This window comes from Acanthochromis polyacanthus, chromosome 5 (genome assembly GCF_021347895.1).
Source record: "Acanthochromis polyacanthus isolate Apoly-LR-REF ecotype Palm Island chromosome 5, KAUST_Apoly_ChrSc, whole genome shotgun sequence".
Lineage (NCBI taxonomy): Eukaryota > Metazoa > Chordata > Actinopteri > Pomacentridae > Acanthochromis > Acanthochromis polyacanthus.
The window spans coordinates 10,324,513-10,346,088 of NC_067117.1; the positions used below are offsets into that span (position 1 = coordinate 10,324,513).

The following is a 21,576-nucleotide window of genomic DNA, read 5'->3' on the forward strand; positions in this document are numbered from 1 at the left end:
GAAACTATTAAAGGAGCGGTTGAACATTTAGTTCATTAGAAAAAGTAGATAGCTGAATAGCAAAGTCAACTGAAGTAAAAATGTTCCTGGATTCAGCTGATACAGTTTGAAGATTTTTTTGCTTATTATGTAGTTTGGGACTCAGATTCACCTGGAGACATTGCATTTGTGTAGCACTTTAAACTATCTGATGTTTGCAGACTGTTCTCTGCAACAGCTATTTTCTATGGCCTGTTAATTGTATGTTCTTTTGCCAATCAATCAATCAAGTCATTTTTTCATGCATGTAAATTGGCAGAAAACAGTTTAAAAATCCAGATAGAGATCCCAAGGTGCTGCTTTTAAGTGGCCAGAACCCAAATTTGAGAAGCTAGAACCCGTAAAAATGTGGCATGTCTGCTTAAGTCAAACAATAAGGCAGTCATCAAATATATTGGCAACTAAGTTTGTTTCCAACAGCTAAAACCTATTACTTCTTTCAGCACTAAATTCATCAGTAGAAAGTATTTAAATGATACAAGCTGAAAGTTGCTGCTTAACCAGATTTTGAGCAGAACTATAAATGTGTTGCGCTCATACTCATGCACTGCACAGGGTGTTCTTGTCTGCTGCTGCCTCTGTCTCAGTAGGACAGATGTTGGAGGTGAATAGTGTGTCTCTGTCCTCCAGCCTTCTGAGACAGGCCTGCTCAGTCAGCTCAGCTGGCCTCTGCCTGCTCTGCTGGCTGAGCTCATGCTGCAGGGATGCACTCGTCCCCCTGGAGAGGCTGCAGGCTCTGCTGATGCTACAGGAAACAAGGCTGTGGAATGTAAGGCACAGCTTGAGCTCAGTTTGATGCCTTGGAACAAATACACCAGAGTGTTCAGTCTGAGACAGCATTTTTGTTGTCCTGCTTTTTGCTTCTTTTCACAAGTTTCTGTCTGGGTTGCCACCGGGTTCAGGGTGGGGGGTCACACAGCTGTCGCACGAGACAAAGAGGTGGTACATTTTTATGATTGGACACAAATCATTGAGCACACAGTTTCAACGCAGCTCAACTAAAGCAGCCGTTATTAGCCATCTCATGCTAGAAAATGATGACCTGCATGATAAAGAAATATTGTGAAAGGCTGTGTGCTTACACAATGTGTCGTATTCCCAGAGGCCACTGGTCTGCATTTTGATATTGCACTCGCTGGCACTCTGAGAGAAGAACAAGTCGTCAGAGATGTCAAAAATATTTTTAAAATCTTGCTCCTCAGAATACGCAGTTCACATCACAGCGAGTATTTCTGTGGTTGTGACATGAGTAGTTGCTGTTTGCTTGTCGAAGTCTGCTGTTAGCTCTTTCACTGCAGCTTCTGTCAGTGTCTTCAGGCTGCGTTCGCTTTAGCGTTGACTGCTGTGAAAAGGTCCCTCTCGCTGTGTGCAGACAGCACCAGGCACAGAGGCGTCGCTGGTCAGCATCAGAAAGTCCTCCTGATGAGATGGCCAGCCTGTCCTGATTTACACTCACAATTTCAAAAACACTTTTACTAGAGTATTCCTAAGCTCCTTTTTTGTTTGCTGTTTTATCTTACTTTATGCTTGCTTGTGCTGTGTTAACTTTCAGCAGATTCTAATGATGACATGAACTTCAGCGTTTCATGTTTCTTTTTGCCATTCCCTTTTTTTCAGGTTCTTTCTCCAACCGAGAATCAAAATTATACATGTGTTTAAATTGGAGTGATTATTAGATGTTATACACTTTGGCTGCTTTTGCAACTCTAGTTTGTGTTTTTCACCTCAGTCAGCTGACTGACTTTCTGTCGGTTTGTCCGTGGAGACCGATCTCCATCTGGTGATACCAGGTCCAGAACAGACGCTAGGAAACTAAACCTTAGCATGGTGTAGCAGCTTCCAGGCTTTAATTGCTTTCTTTTGTGAGCGTTAGTAATGTGTGTAAATTCATTTATTTTTAGTCTGTTTTTCATTTTTGTGTTAACATTAAAATATTACTGGTTTAGCTTAAGAAATACTTTAAAGTGGTGACACTCAAATTGCTCCTGGTCTTTGTTAAAAACAAGTATTTGATGAACTAAGACAGTTTATTTGGAACTATTTTTCATGAATTGTGCATACATCCTTGTATATACATGGAGGTTTTGGATGGCATTTTTCCAATTATTACCAAATCTAATTAAAATTTCAAAACTGCCAATGATTTGTCCCAACAAATACACATCAAGTGCAGTCACAATCTGACATAACTTATTTCTCTGTGCCATAGACCTCAGTCTTTATTCAAATTGTTACAGATAAAACATGCCCGTGAGCTGCTGTCCTGCTGCTGTAAATACTCACTAGAATGCCAAATGTGTCTTCAACTGTGGCTCAATGAATGCAGTAAGCTTTATTTCAGAAACATTTGCTATGAACTACAATACCCAACTGTTTTAGAAAGTTATACTTTAGCCTTTTAAAATGTGGCCCATTTTCAGTGGGCATTAAAAACGACCAGTTATTATCAATATCAACTGATATGAAAGATTTCATTGTGATAAGTGTTGTTGCCCTACTTCAAACCAAGATAAAAGTGGGGCCTTTTAGTTTGTGCTCATACTGGCTTTGCACAAACCAAGAGCTGTCAGCATGTAACCATATAAAAATCAGATGAAGCTCATTGATCGCGGAGGTTTTTTCTATGTCATGCTACAATGTCGTCTGTATGGACACAGATAAGGAAAGTCAACAAATCATGTAGCAGTTTACTAAACCTTTTACATTCATAGATATTATCCTGTTTCACAGAGTTTGTCATTTTGAGCATTATAAACTGTGCAAAAGTTTCAGGCCCTAAAAGTAAAGACAGCTTCTCTTGTAATATCCAGACTGATAACCTTGAACCAACAGTTTGCTGCTGCTGCTGTGATTTTGCATGGGGTAAAAGGACGAGATATTTCAGGCCTGGTCCGTGCTAAATTACAAAAAGGCCATAAAGCTTACCAGCTGACTGTGGTCTCTGCACTGTGCTCACCGCTGTGTTATTGGCTGACGTCCTATTTAGCCGCCCTGTCTGCTACCTGACAGAAATACACCCTCAGCTCGATGAAGGTTATGCCAAACCGTCCTTGTGAAAAGTCATTTGCAGCACGTTGAGTTATTGTGGCCTCTGCTGGGGTTTGCGCTCGCTGCCTAACGGTAAACAAATGAAAAAGATCCCACTGTAATTAGAAGCTTAAGTGGCACGTTGGCTCCGCGTTCTGTATGTCCCCCAGTGAGACGAGGAATTCAAAATTTTCGTTGTATTTTATGTCCTTGTCGGTGCGTGTGAATGAAATCACTGGAAGCTTCTCTCATCTGTGTGGGAGAGGAAGTTCTTCATCCTGTGAGCTTTTTATTATTCATGCTGCAACACTGCATGTTGTTTTTCTTCGCCTCTTCGTTGAGGATGCCTCTTTAAATCCCGAACGAGCTGCCGAATATAATCAAGCTCACCGCTGTAAGGAAAGTTTGAGGAATTTTAAGCCCCACGCACGGTTGATAAGAAGCATGTGCCCATAGTCTATTATTTTATTAATTTATTTACTTGCGTATATATATCTACCCACGGGCTGCCGACGTGACAGGAGAGTAAGAGGAAGAAGGGAATGACAGCAGGATGAAATGAGTTTTAGATTTATAATCCCCAAGCCGTGACCCCCATTTCCTGCAGCTTGACGTCCTGGGGAAATGTCATGTCAGACTTGTGTTGGCCGGATCCGATGGACGGGAAAGAGACGCCTCCACACACAGAGACTTAGCTGTCAGCGTCTGCTTATACTAGCACTCATCTACCTGCATTTTTTGTGTCACAAAATAATGGTCTGTTTGTTATCATGCAGTTCTTCTCTGTATTGCATCCAGTTTCTTGTCCAAGTGTAGTAAAGGATCCTACAGCTGTGTGGAAATGTCGTCTCAGAATATCTTCATATGAAGCACAGTTTTGCTACCAGGAAGATTAAAGAAGATCATGTAATCGCACGTGATAGAGGAGGTTTAGGGCTGTGAGGTGTACACCGATTAGCCACGATATTAAAACCACACACAGAATATTGTGTCGGTTCCTTCACAAACAGCTCCAAAGCTTGGACTGCACAAGAACTATGAAGTCTGTTTTAACCCTCGTGTTGTCCTGCCGGTTTAAAGTTTGAAAATGTGGAATAAATTATGTATTTTCACAGTGAAACTTTCAACTTTTTTGGGAAATCTTTGAACATTTTTTGGTGGGGAAAAAAAAGAAATGTTAAAAATGTTTCTTAAGAACAATCACAAAAAAATCAACCAAAATCCAGCAAAATTCGCTGGATTTTGGTTGATTTTTTGTGAATGTTCTTAAAGAAAATATTAGAAATTTTACTGATATACATGTGATCACTTGAGATATTTTTAGAATTTTTTTTGAAAGATTTTTACTCATTTTTTTGACAATACAAGAATTTTCTTGCCAAATTTGGGGGATTCTTTTTTTTTTTAAATAACTTTTAAGGGAAACTTTGAAGGAATTATTGGAATTTTCTCCCTGAAGGTTTTGCAAATTTTCAGACGCTTGGGGATTATTTTTTTTGGCTGAATTTTTGGATTTTTTTCAGACACGGAAACATATTTTTTGGTGCCCGTAAATGAAGACAACAGGAGGGTTAATGTTGTGGTTTGTGAATGTATTTCATTTGTAATGCAGAATGTCTGTAAAACTCCCAAACAGTATGGTTCTAAACTTTTATTTATTACAAGAAACAATCTGCAGATGATTCTGGGAGCTGAGTGGATTTCTATTGACTCATCCATCTGCTGGGGTGGCAGTAACAACAGTTAAATTCGCCCCCCTTTGACCAGTCAGTCAGTGTGAAATAGAGGAGTGGAGGAGCATGTTTTCTCTGCCAGTCTGTCAGTGTTGGTCTGTCTCATTGTGTGGGAGCGGCCTTTGACCTGCCGCAGACTAATTCGTAGCGATGAGGCAGAGAGCCTGCCGCACTCCAATCATTAACATGGAGAGCCACGCTCCCCCCTCTGCACCAACCATTGTTTTCCGTTTCTGTCCTTGAGAAGAAACGTGCTTCATTTCCGCAGCCCACATTTGCTCCATATAATTTCGCAGCTAATAATCAAGGTCAAGAATTTCCCGCTACGTCTCAGACTGATGCCTGTGTGTTCATCCCACTCGTACCGTGACCTTTTTTTCCCCTGTTGACTACTCGCTGAAATGAGTCTGAATTTATTTGTGTCAGTAATTATCCATTCTGGCATTTGTTTCTGCCTTACACAGTGCCGGAGTGATGTTGTTTTATTAGGCAGGCCGAGCTGACGGTTCCATTTGGTGGATTTCTGCTGCAGCTGGTGTTCAGAGGAGGTGACACTTTGTGGATCACAGAGAAGGAGACACACAGGTTACTTGAGCAAATACACCAGACAGCAGGATGGCTTAATCGGGTGCTTGAAATAAATGAGGCTTGTCAGGCTGTTTTCTTTTTTTTTAAGATTTAATTTCCTGCTGAATCAGAGCAAAGAAAATTATACCTTTTTTCTATCAAGAGCAGGGATTCTGTTTAGTGCGTTTGTTTATTTATTGGGATCTATTGACGTTCTTCACCCTGATGTTAATAAGTGTTGGTACTTGTTTAATTATTATTATTTGATAAATCACAGCAGTTGGACTAAGATGAGGTCTACTTTTCCAGTTCAGGTTCATTGTGCCATATGTTTATTTTACTCCTTTGATGGATTATAGTAACAGAAATGAGCACTTCATGCGTAGAGGCAATTTCTTATCCTTAATTTGCCAAAATGTGTCCACATGAGAGATCTTTCGTGGCGTTACTGAAGTGCTTTCATCTCAGTTCACAAGTCAGCTTAGATTTTTTGTAGTAATTTGTGTATGGGAGTCTTGTACGTAGGGGAATGCATCAGCTGGCTTCTGTCCTGCTCAAATCTGAAACACAGGTGTTTTTGGCACATGGGACCTGCTCAAAACTCTGCACCATTTGCGACAGCAGTCGTCGCAGCCGGTTCCCGCAGAGCCTCCCCCCTGCCGTAGGGAGACTTGGAGGTGGCTGAGCGGTGCAGGTTCTGCCAGCATGTGCCTGACTAGAGATGAGACCCAGTTTTCTCTGACAGAGCCCAACATCTCCGGAGATTTAATTTTTATCTCTGTTATATCTCGCTCTCCGTCTGGCTTGTCTGTTTTGTGGCTGAGGCTTAAATCTTTGCTTCCTCATATCCAGTAAAAGTGAACTGTTACCCAAATAATACACTTTAAATGCATGTAATATAATTTAGAGTTGGGAAAAATGGTTGTCTGCAATCTGTATTGGTATTATTTGATCGTAACTGCCATTGTTTTTGAGATATTACTGGTACAAACTAGAAGTTGAGTGTTTTCAATGTAAAACAAATCCTCCAAATAGATTTCATAATTGAATCTAGCTCCTCTGTTCTGTCATATCTGAGTGCAGTCACTGATCTGCTGTGTGTTGTTTGTGTTGCAGAGGGAGATGAAGGAGCAGCTGGCCACTCTGCAGGACAGTGAGAGGGGACACACTGAGGCCCTGCAGCTCCTGCAGAGACAGCTCACCGAGACCAAGGTACTAGAACAATGATGATAAAATAAAAATGATAATTCTTGCAAATAGTGATTCCCATTTGCTGTACCGGGAGCAACCGTTTCCCCTGAGGCTGCAATCAGAGGTCTTTTTCATTATCAATATAATCAATAAAGTCTTCTAAAGTTAAATACTGCCATTAAAAATGTTCATCACAGTATTGCAGAAAGCTTTATTTTCCCCCAACAGTCTACAGACACTCAATTTACAATGATAAAAACAAGAAACACAGCAAATCTTTGCATTTGAGAAGTTGGAAACATTCATGGTCAAAACATGAAGGTCGCTACGACTGATCAGTTAATCACCTTGTTGGTTTAACACTATGATTTCATTAATTAGTAGTTTTAATAATTTTAATACGAAGTATCTGTGATGACTTTTTATCCATTTAAAATAGTCAACCGAATATTTGTTGGTAGAGCCGTAACTCACTTTTCTTTCATTAGTGATTAATTTGTTATTTTTTTCATAGTTAATGACTTTGACAATAAAAAGTAAGGAAATGGGTAGAAAGGTGCTTGAGGTAATGTGTTAGTATGAGAAAATGAGCAAAGATTTGCATCTGAGCTGTGTTTTTTGCTTCAGAAATCAACAGTTAAAAATACTTTCCAATTAGATTTAGTAGTTTGACACATTCCTTACTAATCATGTCATCTCTATTTATTCATCAACAAGTTATTCATTGTATTCCAGCAAATGCCACATGTATGAGTCACATGTACAAGATACGTTGTGTTTTAAGCATCAAAATGCAGGCAGTAGAACTAGCTTACTTAGAACTTGTTCTGTGTAAAACATGTCTCAGTGAGCAGGAAATAAAAGGCAGGTCTGTTTAATGTGTGCAGTCTTTCAGTCACTGATTCTCCGTCTTCATTCCTAACTGCTTTGGATTGACAGTTAAATTCCAACACATAAATTGGTTTATTGAGCAGCTCTTTAATCTCGACACCTTGTGTTAATCAGTGAACCATGAGCATCCGCTCGATATGCCAGTCTTTCAACCCCTCACACACACATCTCTGCTCTCTCTTGTAGTGACATTTAGGCTATATTGACCAGAGAAGGGTCTCTGGCGATGTCACAGCCGTCAGCGTTATTTGTCATTCAGGGAGTACATTTCTCTTTCTCATGTTTTTGTGCCTGCTGTGCGACGTCGCTCCATCGCTTACCTTCTGCACTGCAGGACCCTCGGCTGTCAGAGCGAGCCAGGCCCGTCCATTTCATCGACTCACTCTGACTGCTAGATGTAGGCCGTTCAGCTGCACCCACTTCTCACTGGAAATGAGCTGATCTCATTAGATTTACATCCATTTGCACAGAGTGCTCTGCCAGGAAGAGGGCAGCACCGTGACTGCATTGATCGCTGATGCTTTTAGGTAGCTGACAATGAAATGTCTCCCAGCATCTCTTGTTTGTTTTGTTAAATTATAGGTTGCCTGAAGTCATTGTTTCATTTAGGGCATCACGATGAAATCACAAACAATACAGATTTTCACATATGCAGTAGTACTCCATGAACTGTTTGAACAAACTTTGTTATGTAAAATCAGTGGAGTTTCTCTTTAATGTTAATCTGAGCTGCACCTTTGTTTCTGTTGAAAGATTGAGGAGGAATCACTGCAGCAGCTCGGTTCTCATTTTAACTGAATGTGGCTGCCCCGCACTCCAATTTAGGTCTTTGGCTCATGTGTGCCGAGGGAGGGTTTCCATCAGAAGGATAGGCACTGCGTCCTATTCACATGCCCATCAGGGAGTCTCTTGATTATCACATGCTTCCCTGAAAGGTAGCCAACCTGCTGTCTCCAGAGGCTGCAAACACCCTCTTAGTCCCATCACAACCTGCTGGGCTAAAACAGCAAACATGTCAGCTTGACTGATAGCTGGGCTACTGCAGTCCTCCTCCTCTGTACCATCAGTTTTCAGCTCCTAGCTCGGTACAGTAGGATGCTGTTTTTGCTGCCCACCTTATTGTCATAACGTCTGTGCTTCTTGAGGAATAGTCCTCCTAACTGGTTCCCACACTTAGTGAGAATACCTGTCCTCCGCCTGTGAAAGGAGAAATACACCCGCTGTTTGAAGGGGATTGATTAAATTTTCAGACAAGCATAATTAAACCATAGATCACAGTTCCTAAATGCAGCACCTCTTGTAAAGATTAGAGGAGCGGTGAAATTCCCGTCAGACAAAATATTCATCGAAGGTTCGTACAAACGGGTTTAATTTGCAATTCTTGCTTGAATCACGGATTCAGAGGTTATTAAACTTCTCTTATGCTGAGCTGGGCTTTGATGAGCATATGTTTAGATATCGTTCAAATCTGTGTACAAACAAAAGTCAAAAGTTTCTCATTAAAATAATGACTGTTAATGAGAGTTTTAATAAAAACGTTGACATGTCCAGTCTCAGAGGCTTGAAACCAAAAGCCTTCTGCTCCTCTCTGCAATTTTTATGGGGTTTCCTCGTCGCACCCCTTTGTTCCGTCTCTCTGGCACTCAGACTGCTAACACTCAGATGATTAATTCTCTTTGATGTCCAGCTTCACATTTTTACTCTTGATCTGCAAATAATTTTCTTCAACTCTTTAGCTCTCAGTGTGCTGTTGTCTGTAAACCGCTCAGTTCACTCTGTAATAGCCTCAGCTTCTCTGCCTATCCACCGGTTGTGTTATCAGCACACTTCCCACACAGGATGTCCTCTGTGACCCCTTCCTGGTCATCTTTTTGTGTTATTTCTGTTGCAGTGTACTCTTGTTTTCTCCTCACCACAATAGTGTAGAAGCAACTTTATTTTCGCTCTAAAGGTGGTACACACACCGCTCTCAGAGAGACTCATAAAATCAATACACGTACAAGTAGAATCAATGAATGACTGTTAATGTAATATTAACATAATTTAGAGTACTGTGTAGGGCCTTGAATTATTGACCCCTGTCTAATTAGGAGTTAGGCTATTGTGACTGAAACGCTCAACCAACTTCAGCATGTAGTCTGTTTGACAGCCCTGTAATTCCATTTAAAAACTGCCCGACTGAAAGGGCTTTGGACAGTTTTCAGCAGACCATCTTTTGCTTCTTCTTCCCAGTCCTCTGCCAAGAGTCTGCATGCAACCATCGGGGATGCTTTCGACCGCCTTCATCGCTTCCTGCGCGAGCGTCAGAAGAGCATGCTGGAAGAGCTGGAGATGGACACGGCCCGCAAGCTGGCCGACATCGAGCACAAGATCCAGCGCTACAGTCAGCAGCTGCGCGACGTCAAGGAGGGCATCCAGATCCTGCAGGAGCGCCTCAACGAGACAGGGCGACACGACTTCCTGGAGGGTGTAGCCGTCACATCCGAGAGGTGCTGAAAAGTCTCATCACTGTGGTGCAATGAGAGAATGTGCCTGTAAATTCATTTGTTTTGGGAAGAATTAGGTTCATGGCAGTGAAATTGTTAAAATGATACCACACAACATGAAAAATGTGTGTTCTGCTTGTGCTAAGGCTGCTGAAATTTAGGAGAAGGCACAGATTGGAGCAACAGCATTAGCTAATCCCCGAACAGATGGAGTATTAGGGCTGAAATAAACCAGCTGTAATGTTTCATCTGGGAGGGGGACTTGAGGACGATTTAATTGAACGGTTTAATATCTTAAAGCAGCTTCATGAGGTTAAATGTAGAGAAAGGGAGACTGACAGATTCACGCATCACAGTAAATGTGATCTACGTTTATAGTTTTGAAACCGTTTGGTAATATTTGGTGCTAATTGCTTTTGTATTTTTTAAATAAAATTAGTGGTGGCGAGTATTCTACTGTATGGTGAGAAATGTTTTGGGAATATTTTGTGGTCATGCAGGTGTAATCATGGAGCTTTTCATGCAGCTGAACAGTCCCACGAGATAAGTAACCAAATGCAGCATCTGTAGCTGTGAGAATCAAAATTGGTTACTCATTAAATGAAGAGCACAACTCGTTCTTTCATGAGTTAAACATTTTTACCTGGCCAGACATTATAGTGGCTGTGTTGACACATTATTTTGGTGCATTTTTTGATGTACAGGAGGGGAAAAATTAACATGAAATGCAGGTATTCCATAAGGCTATGGTATTAAGAAAGGTTTGGTTTCAGTTTTGTATAGAAACTTTTTGTAGCAGCAGCAGAACTGAAAATGAAATGCACAACACAAACCCTCTACGTAAGGTCAGACAGCTTTATCTATGCATAAAAGAAGGAAAAGATAGTCGATTTTAGTCGCATCCCGCTGCTCTGACCACATGCAGGGATTGGCTTTTAGGAAATGCTGATACCTCCAAACCCAGCACAAGGGCTCACTGACAGAGAATAAAGTGAATCTTTGCTATGGTCTTAATAGTCGCCAGTTCTCAGCTCAGTTAAACACCTCTGGTTGATTTTTGACTGACATGCCAGACAACCCTCTCCACCACCATCAGCAAAACATCAAATGGATGTCATTCAATGGAGGGACTCAAAGGGATGTCTTTCAGAAGAGGACGCCAAGGAGAATTGTAGCTGTTCCAATGGCTCAACACTTTACTTTTCCCTTTAATGTGTCACCCATCTTTTCTGCGATGGTCTCATTATTGTGTCTTGTAACAAAAGATCTCACAGTCACAGCGAAACGGCAGTTAAAAGCGTCTGTAATGCGATGTGTTTCTGACTGAGGAAGCATATGTGGGTGGATTAAAGTCACAACAGCATTTTAAACCAAATCCCTCAGATTGGATTTCTAAAAAGTGGCCATGGCTTAGAAAATATGAGTGATAAACAACAGTGGAGGACTGATACGCTCCAACCACATCTTCTTTGGCTGCGTTGTTAAATCCAGAGGAGATGGAAAGAAGATTAATTCATTATTTATTTTATTTTATTTTATTAGTTTATTTGAACAGGGACAGTGCACAGTAATCAACATTTCTGTAAATGTGCCAGTTTTAGCTATAAAGCTAATTTCCAACTGTAGTCCCTGGGCAGATGAAAATGCCAGCAACAACATAAAAATAAGAGTAAATAATTCATTAATTCATTAGACCGCTCACTCTTCTTCCTTCTGACCCATGATACCGTACCATTCTGTTAGCAATTAGTCATTTTTTTTATGTGGTGACTCTAAAATACTGTAATTTTAACATATTAAAATATTCTTTTACTAATATCTGAGACAACGGACCCATAAAAATGATTTTTTAATTTCATATTATCCCTTCAAAACCTTCAAATAATTGCCACAGAAGAACTCAGAACTGTAGGAAAGCCCCATGAGCATTTCAAATACAGTCACCAACCTAGTCAGTGTCTTGCCTGAACTGCATGTAAGCACGCCGAGTGATTTATGTGGAGCCTTATATCAAATCATATTGTAATGGTGTTGGAGCTGAACCTCCTTCTGGCCTTTCCCACTGACAACATTCATCTTTGTGGCTCGAGATTCACGAAGCAGTTTGTCAGCTGTTTAATGTCAATATAGGCACATTTCAGATGCGCAAATCCGATTAATTTTGTGCAGTATCGACATTGTGAGGCAGCATTATTTGGCAAAAAGCAGCAAATTGGATTTAGACCGTTATTGATCTGCTTTTTTTTTTTTTTTTCTGTTCCAGGATTAAAGGGAAGATACATGAGACCAATCTGACTTATGAAGACTTCCCGACATCCAAGTACATGGGGCCCTTACAGTACACAATATGGAAATCACTCTTCCAGGACATTTCACCAGGTACGTGACCACAATGACAACGAGCGATAGATGTCACTCACACTTGTTGGTACATTTACGGCATGGAAGCAAGTTTAAAGCGAAACAGGCTTTTAAGGAATAGGTACACAGTTATAGCCCCAAATTAGCTAATCAGATCAATACCGCTCCCACGTCCTTCCATTAAATATGAGGCTACAGCTAGAAAATGGGGAGCTTAGCTTATCAGGAAAACCAGGGTGAAACAGCTAGTCTGAAAGCAACAGAGTCCACCTACGAGTGCCTCTGAAGCTCTAATTTACGTGACGGACCATGGTAGTTTAATTAATTAAAAACTGTGCAAGCATGAAAACAACTCTTTGATTTCTGTGTGGCAGTTAGCTGCAGTTTAGGAGCACGCTTGTTTGCCTGTTTTTTGAGAGTGTGCCGAGATAGTAAAGCCACAAACTGTTGTTTATACTTTGGTGTTTCAACAAACAAGATATAACATGTAAGTCTGGGTTGTGAATTTGGTTATCTTCACACAGAGCCACACAAGCTGTGTTACCCTGTTTGTAGCCTTCATTAACCTAGCCTAAATTAACCGTCTGTTAGCTTTAGATATGTGTTGAATGTACAGACAGTGAAGTGGTACCAATTTTCTCATCCAGCTTTTGATGGGGAATAAGCATATCTACAAGAAGATCAAATTACAAATAGCTTGATTCTCTAATTTGCCTCCAGTTACTGAATGTTTGACTCACAAATCTGGAGAATAGAAACTAGTCCTGCATTAATATTGCTAGGATGATTCTCTCTCTTCTCTGTGATCGGACCTGGAGGCTGGCATTGCCCTTCAGTGTCAGACGGTCCTAAGAGGAGCTCCACTCCCTCTGCCCTGCAGCTATCACTCACTCGCGGGAGATTATTTAAAATAATGTGCTGAGGATTTTTTTACTCCCTCAATCAATTCTCTCATTTCAGCCCGCTGCCGGCTGAGGGAAGGCCAGACAGTTTCTTGGCCTCCCTTGACTGGCTGCCAAATGAAACAATTGGTTACGATCCATCACCAGCAGTTGCCAGAGATGCAACAAAGACATTCCTCCCATCATCCCTCATCCCTCGCTGTCACTGACGGGTTAGCGAGAATAACTACCAGACGCTGTGCTGTTTATATCCCCCCCCTTCTCATGTTCAGCAGAAAAAATGGAATCTCCACTGATGTGTGTATGCCCGCATGTTTCTTCACGTGACACAAAGAGGCGCTTAGGTTATGAAAATTTAATAACTTGATTGTAAAAACACTGTAGACGTCATTAACCTGAGAAGGCATTGTTCTGTCCACTGGCCGGCCGCCAAACAGTTCACCTCCGTTTATCTGAGCCGATACAAAAAAACAGGAACTGGAAAAATGCCTTTCCCACTCTTTCCTGAATCTGCACTGTGTAAAAGAGAGGGAACAAGCTGTTATTGTTCACCCTGATGTGCTTCCCTAATAACTGAATGCTTGCAGATCCTCCCTGAAACCACATAACTGCACGGAGAAACGGCCTCCTACAGGCCCGGAGCCTGTGAGCTGAAGCTGCTCCTCCCCTCGCTGTAATTACTGCTACTCTGTACTGTTTGCACTCTTTACACGGTCTGATATTGCTCAAATTAGGCTACCTTGTCGGACGCAGGAGAGCAGTTGACTTTGAAGGTAGTAGTTTATGCATGAAGGTAAAAACAGATTAGAAAAAAAAAATCATAGTCACACACATCGGACAACTCTGTTTCGTTTTCCTGACATAAGAGTGGAGCTGCAGTTGGGTGCGCCTTATCATAAGAAGCCATCAGTCATTCGTTACCACAGGGCACAGCTTTGATCACCTCCTCTGTGGAGCTTGGTGCTCCAGGCTCTTTATCGTGCTGTATGTACACATATACAGTCTACTGCAATGTTGTTGCTTTTAAATGGTGACTTCACTCAAAATAAAAATCAATATTTTCTCACTCATCTCTGGACATGTCTTGGAATCTAAATGATTTTGCCTTTATTTGTCCATTAAGTAGTACAGACGCTGACGTATTGAAAGGACAGGACAGCTGACTATAGAATTTACTTCACAAAAACAGATTCCATTAGGAGTGCTATGTTTGTTAACTGAGCGATTGAATTTTTATTTCTCGTCATAGTCGGCGTGAATTGATTCATTTGGTAAAAGAGAAGCATAATTTCATTCTGTGAGTCAGTGTCAGGTATTAAAGCTGAAGTTGGATGTTTCCAAAGTTAATGCCGAAATAGTTTTGATTAATCAATTAACTGCGTACAAATCCAGTAACAAACTAAATTAAACCCAGATCTGGTGTTACCACCCTGAACCTTCAGAAGAAATGACATCGGTTCTTTGATTTTTAAGATTATTCTTGGAGAGCTTGCCACAGTTCTTCTGTGGATTTGGCCTGTCTCAGTTTGTCTTTTCATGTAATCCCAGACTCCGGGCTCTATGTGGCCTGACATCTGCTGCAGGACTGCTTGTTATTTCTTGCTGCCAAAGGTAGCTGTTATTAACTCTGGATGTAAATTTGGGGTCGTCGTCATGCTACAGAGGGAGTTTATGACCGATCAGACGCCTTTCCTGGTAGTATTTTCTGTCAGATAAGAATCTAGACACCTAAAGTACCTTAAATATTTGCACTGTGCTGTGTGTAAAAATCTGCGGAATGCGACCAAAATCATGTTTCTCCTTCAGTTCGTGTTTCATAGCCAATGTCCTTTTAATACTCTATCTGTGATGAAGTCAGCGGGAGCTTTAAGGGATCACTTCATCACCTTGACCGTGCCGCTCCTATGAACTGATGGAGCAGCCTGGATGTATTTACTTACTGCCTCAGGATAAAAGTGTTTACACAGCAGCTGCATGATAAAGAAAAATGAGGTGCTGAGAATGACACTGCTGTTCTTACTTTTCTGTTGGGCAAAGCTGAGTCATAACGCATTGATTTGTTTTGCTACTTACTTATATTTGTATCCTGTCCTGACCTGGCTGACCTGTTCGTCTCTCCACAGTGTTAAACCTGAAAATAAAGCAAATACCGACTTTCTGTGCTAAAACTGTATCCTCCCTCGTGTATTTTTTTTGATTTTCCTCTGCAGTGCCAGCAGCATTGACCCTAGACCCCATCACAGCCCACCAAAGACTGATTCTGTCAGACGACTGCACTATTGTGGCCTATGGGAATCTCCATCCGCAGCCTCTGCAGGACTCCCCTCGGCGCTTTGACGTGGAGGTGTCTGTTCTGGGCGCGGAGGGCTTCATGTCGGGCGTTCATTACTGGGAGGTGATGGTGTCGGAGAAGACGCAGTGGATGATCGGCGTGGCCAACGAGACAGTCAGCCGCAAAGGCAGCATCCAGATCCAGCCGAGCCGCGGCTTCTACTGCATCGTCATGCACGACGGGAACCAGTACAGTGCCTGCACCGAGCCCTGGACCCGCCTCAACGTCAAGAGCAAGCTAGAGAAGGTGGGGGTGTACCTGGACTACCCCAAAGGCCTGCTCATCTTCTATAACGCTGACGACATGTCCTGGCTCTACACCTACCGAGAGAAATTCCCCACCAAGGTCTTCCCGTACTTCAGCCCCGGCCAGAGTCACGCCAACGGCAAGAATGTGCAGCCACTGCGAATCAACACTGTACGCCTTTAAGAGCTGCACACTTCAACGGTCGTGATTGACCTGACAGATGATGAGTCTGTCAAAGATGAAATCACAGGACTAGCGTGTTTCAAAGGATGTTGAAGAAATCCATTTAAAAATGTTCAATAGGGTGTTTGAAATGTTTCTTTCTTTCAGTTCGGTGTTAGGAATCGTGCTTGATGTCGCTCTTACAACTCGCGCTGTTATTTTAGTTTGTTTTTTTTTACTTGAAACGACCATACAATAACGGCCTGCACTTGAGCCTCAAACTGCATCTCCGGTTGAAAAGATGACACTCAGTGGAGACGGAGGGGACCCCTGGGCTTCTCCAGGGTCTGTGGCAGAAAGGAGAAAAAAAAAAGTGATCTTTTCTTTTAAAGTAGCTGTCAGAGGCCCACCTTGCACACTCCCAGGGGGCACCGCTGTCTGTATCAAGCTCCAGGCTTGTCAGACTTGACGTCCCCTCTCTCTGTCCAAACAAGCGGACAGTGAAGACCAGTCAGTCGTCTCCTGTGCTGTACTGTTGGCTTAGCTTTGTTTGTGGAATGTGATTGACAGCACCCGGCTCCTGTTTTGGCTTTTGGATGGCCAGCGATCCACTCTGAACTCGTCAAGTCTGTTGGCACTTTTTACTTCGTTCTGATACCATGATCTTACTTCCTCCTGCAGGTCACGTCCACGTGTGTCTGTACAGTCTTTACCAATGTGAAGAAAGCCCCCATTCTGTGCCCACCAGCCGTTATCCATTCCAATTTAAAAGCTGAATGAATGAAAGAGTAGTACATAGACTGCCCATCACTATCCACTGCCCAGAAGATGAGTTTAGAAGGGTGAGGATGTGCAGAAATATGCTGCTATTGGTGGAGTTAGGACTTTAATGTTTGTATATAGTGTATCAAGGGTATAAAGGAATAAGTCTTTCATCATGCCGGCTCATGCTTATATTTTCACCCTTTTCCTAAAAACCACTCGTATGCTAGCCGTCAGCGTACACTATATCTGTGGGGTTTTTGTCCACATCAGCATTACATTCCAATAGGTTTCTGCTTCCAGTCATGCTTTTTGATCATTTTGTCTTAATATCAAAAGAATATTAAATCACACTGTCTAAGCAGATAATCGTGTGAAGCACAGACCCTCGTTTGTAGAAGGATAACTTCTCAAACGCGAGTTAAAAATCAGCTATCGCTCAAAATGCTACAGAGGCCAACTGTCCTCTGTTTTTAACATCACATTTGTGTAAATGAAATCACAATTATCAAGTCAAATAGCGATGGATGGTTGAACTTGAACACTAAAATCCAGTTTTCTGCGACTGGCATTCCCAAAGCTGCTGCTGCTGTGTTACATAATGATAAAATCACTGATAATTCCTCTGAGGCTTAGTCATGTTTATGTCTTTGCCCCCACGTGCCTCAAGTGCTTTGGTTCATCACTCGTTACTCACAAGTCCTGCAAAATCTGCTGTAAGAGGCTCTTGTCCCTCAGCCAAGTCCAGCATACCGAGAAACGTGTCTGGGGATGTGCGCGGGTATGTTTGTGCGGCCTGGTTCAGCTATAATTTTAAATCCAGCTTTGGTTGCGGTTGATAAAGCCCATCTGGCCCTCCAAACATACCCATGCAGTTGCCAAAAGTGTTTATTGCAAAAATACTTTGGGATCAGGTAGGACTTAACAGATTTTCCTCCTTTGGGAAATCTACAAATGTACAAGCAAAAAAAAAAAAAACAACAACAAAAAAACATCACTAAGACCTTCCTTTGCCACTACATCTTCACATTTGTCTCTGTGTTGTCTGTTGTCCATTTGAAAAGAAAATTGGGGCAGTGTCCTTGTCTTTGTAGGAAGAGATTCCAGTGTGTGCAGTACGATGCAAACTCGGGTCAAATTTAGAGCATGTGCAAATTACTCCCGGTGTTCGTTTTAACTTGCACAGATCTGCAGGGGCCTGTGAGTTATTCAGAACTCACCTGAATAACGTTGCTCAGTAGCACACCTGGCAACGGCTCATTAGCTAAACAAATTACACAACTCACTAAACAAATTTATTCAGTGATGCGTGACATTAATAAGGGTAACAGAATGTTTAGACAATCAGGACAGTGTTCTGTTATTTTATCCAAAATATCCTTTCAAAGTAAACCCCACCCAGCTGGCGTTTCATGCAGGTTAAAACAACATTTGGCCCCAGTTTGCTGTGTTGCAGACCTCAGTGTGGTCTGCTTCATTAAGACTTTCTGTCTGAATATTAAGAAGGAGATTATTGTGAGGTGGTGTTGGGTTACTGGTGATGGTTCAAGTGATTATAATGATGATAACTATGACACTTTTAATGATTATTATGATGATTGTGTCTTCTGATGATGGCCGCTGCGCACCCATCATTGTGTGAACACACTCTAGTGTGCTTTTGCTGCTGGAGGTTTGTGTGAAATGTTTTAATGTACAATAAACGACTGCGAAAAACAGCACAGCCTCGTTGACTTTATCTTTGATTGGATGCGCATCGACAGTGACGCTTTAGGGCAGCGGTTCTCGGTGGTAATGAACCATTTCATTTTTTATTCACATGATTCTGATACCTCACTTCGGGGTATCTATAAATCTGTGTGGCGGTAAAAATGGTGTCACCCGTCAGCCATGACAGAATGTAAGTGACTGTGGAGACATGGACACGTTTAACCCTCGTGTTGTCTTCGGGTCAAAAATAACCCAGCCACTATGTTTAATAGCATAGAAAAAACCCTAAATGACCTTGTTTCAATTTGAAATTTAAAGACTTTTTCATGCTGCATACTGTGCAATTCCATTTTACAGTCTGTATTACACTGTTGTTTTCCTTCAAAAATGCATTTTAAGCTACTTTCTGTACATTTCTGGTTCTTTCTTAAGATATAAAAGTACTATCTCTTGTTAAACAAATAATGTTTACACCTATGCAGTACCTTTAGCAGCAATAATAGTGATTATAAACAGTTGTAACGTGTGATGCAATAAAAACGAGTGCTGTCCACTGATTAAATAGTCTTTCTGCCTTCTGAAGAGGGAAAAACAGTCATTCATGAAGTGTGTGATGCAGGACAGGTTGTTTCTTCATGTAAAATTAGATTTTTGGTTGAAAATTCAATTAAGCTGCTCTATTTCTGAGGCTCAGTGGAGGCGGGTCATTTTTGACCCTGAGAACAACACGAGAGTTAAAGAAAGGCTTTAGGTCAGTATGTTAGGGTTAGTACAGCATCCTAGTTTTCAACCTGGGAGTCACAAGATCAATCTCAGTGGTTATGAAATGTTTATCAATTTTTGTTTACCCGTTATTTTCTTGACATATTCCTGAGTGGTTTTACTTCTTCACAAAACTTTGTATAATTGTAGCTAAATCCTAGCATCAGCCAGCTAACATGCCCTCAAACAATGCCAGCATGTGGACGATTAGCAAGTATAATATTTATCCTGTTCATTATCTCAGCATGCTGACATTTGCTAAGTAGTGCACTGTATTGCCAAACCCCACCCTCACTTTTTCTGACACAGAGAAACTCGTCCACGCCTTTGTCTCCTCCAGGCTGGACTACTGCAACGCACTTCTCATCGGGATCCCTAGCAAGAGCCTGGAAAAGTACATTTTAAACAGTGCCGCTGGGATCCTGATGAGAGTGCAGAAGCAAAACCACGTCACACCCATCCTCTGCTCCCTCCACTGGCTCTTCGTCTCCTTCAGATTTCATTACAAAATCGCTCTCACTGCATTAATGGCAATGCCCCAGACTATCTCAAAGAACTCCTCTGCCATCCATACGAAACCTCCACACCAATAACTGTTCTCCAGACCATGGGAGACAGAGCCTGCCACTCAGTCCCTCCCTCCATGACCACCTGAGAGATCCACAGACAGTGGATCTTTTTAAAAAGGCCTAAAGACCTTTCTTTTTAAACAAAGCTTTAGATTAAACATGTCCCTATTGTATCTTCATCTTCATCCTATTACATCTTTAATGTAGCACTTTGAGATTTTGCTGGAACGAAAAGTGCATTACAAATATTCGTAGTAGTCGTGCTGAACATACAGTATGTCTTATGTCCTTGGGCTGCTATGGCTGTGGCTGAGGTAGTAGAGCAGGTTGTCCGCTAATTGCTATTTGGAGGTTTTGACCCCAAATATTTGGAGGTTGTGCTGAATTTCCCATGGGCAAGGCACTAAACCCAAAGTCTGAGCCTCTTCTAGCTCCATCGCTACTATTGTGTACGTGTGTGTGAATAAGGAATATTTCATAAAGTGCTTTGTTGAACCGAGACAAAGGTTAAAATTAAAGTGCAGAACATTTGCCGTAACGAGGCTGATGGAAATATTAGTTCTCACTGGACAGAATAAAAATTTGACCTCATGGTGGCACTACAGGAAAAGTCAGAGGGCAACCAAAGAAAGTTGGCTTCATCCATGAAATAGTACTAAAGTTAAGGGTAATTCATCCAGTAGTCGTTGAAATACATTCCAGTCAGAACCAAACTGGTGGACGTTTCCATCCATAAAGGCCCTCTACCAGTGCAGTGATTTTTATCTCCATTAGAGGATATAAAAATCACTCTGTGTTCAAGTGCTCATAAAACTGTAACCTTTAACAAGAGGTCAGAGCTTTGCTTCATTTAAAACAGTTGAGAAGCACCACTGTAGAGGACATAAACCACAGTTAGCTCCAATCCTGGTGCAGATTTAACCCTCATGTTGTCCTGCGGATCAAAGCTGACCCGTTTTAAAGATTGAAAATGTGGGGAAAACATTTATTTTCACAGTGAAACTTCTGATGTCCACATTTTCAACATTTTTGGGAAATCTTTGAACATTTTTTGGTGGAAAAAAGAAATGTTAAAATTGTTTCTTAAGAACATTCAGAAAAAGGGCTGGATTTTGGTTGATTTGTTTGAGAATATTCTGAAAGAAAATATTAGAAGTTTAACTGATATATGCAGTATGTTATCAATTTAGATATTTTTAGGATTTTATTGGAAGACTTTTACTCATTTTTTGAAAATATGTACAAGAATTTCCTTGCCAGATTTAAGGGATTTTTTAAAATAAAACTTTTAAGGGAAACTTTTAAGTAATTATTGGAATTTTCTTCATGAAGGTTTTGCAAATTTTCAGAAATTTGGGTAATTGTTTTGCTGAATTTTTGGATTTTTTTCAGACAAGGAAACCATATTTTTTGGTGCCCATAAATGAGGACAACAGGAGCGTTAATGTGCTGGTCTTCAGGCAGACAGTCAGAACATGAATATCAACACGTTTGAAACTGAAACCTTCAAAATGAAACATACCTGGGAGGAAAATGAATCTCATTTGAAATGCAGGAAAACTTTGCCTCTGCTTGTCAATACCTGCTCCAGTTCACTGAGTTTCGTGCCAGGCTTTTTAGTTGAGATGTGCCAAACACTCAGCTCCGCTAAGCTCTCCAGCAGGGAGGTGGGAGACCGTGCTCTCTTTTTCATTAGCGTTCCCTATTTTGGCAGCGGCGGAGGCTCGGGCGTGTGACATGATGAATAAAAAAGATGTCTGCTGGGGTTCAGTGTTCCCTCACTGCGGGTGAGAAGCAGCCTTCAATAGGCCCTGCTCATTTGCCATCTGTGACGCA

At 41.5% G+C, this 21,576-nt stretch overlaps 1 protein-coding gene across 1 annotated transcript in view; it reads left to right on the top strand.

Annotated features, from left to right (window-relative positions):
• Positions 1-18,417, top strand: part of trim62.1 (tripartite motif containing 62, tandem duplicate 1) — a 34,045-nt gene extending 15,628 nt beyond the window's left edge. The window contains exons 3-6 of the mRNA XM_022209795.2: positions 6,483-6,578; positions 9,681-9,937; positions 12,198-12,313; positions 15,408-18,417. Coding sequence (XP_022065487.1) covers positions 6,483-6,578; positions 9,681-9,937; positions 12,198-12,313; positions 15,408-15,958 — 1,020 coding nt within the window. The 3' untranslated portion in view covers positions 15,959-18,417. The remainder of the gene's footprint in view (positions 1-6,482; positions 6,579-9,680; positions 9,938-12,197; positions 12,314-15,407) is intronic.
• Positions 18,418-21,576: the final 3,159 nt, after the last annotated feature.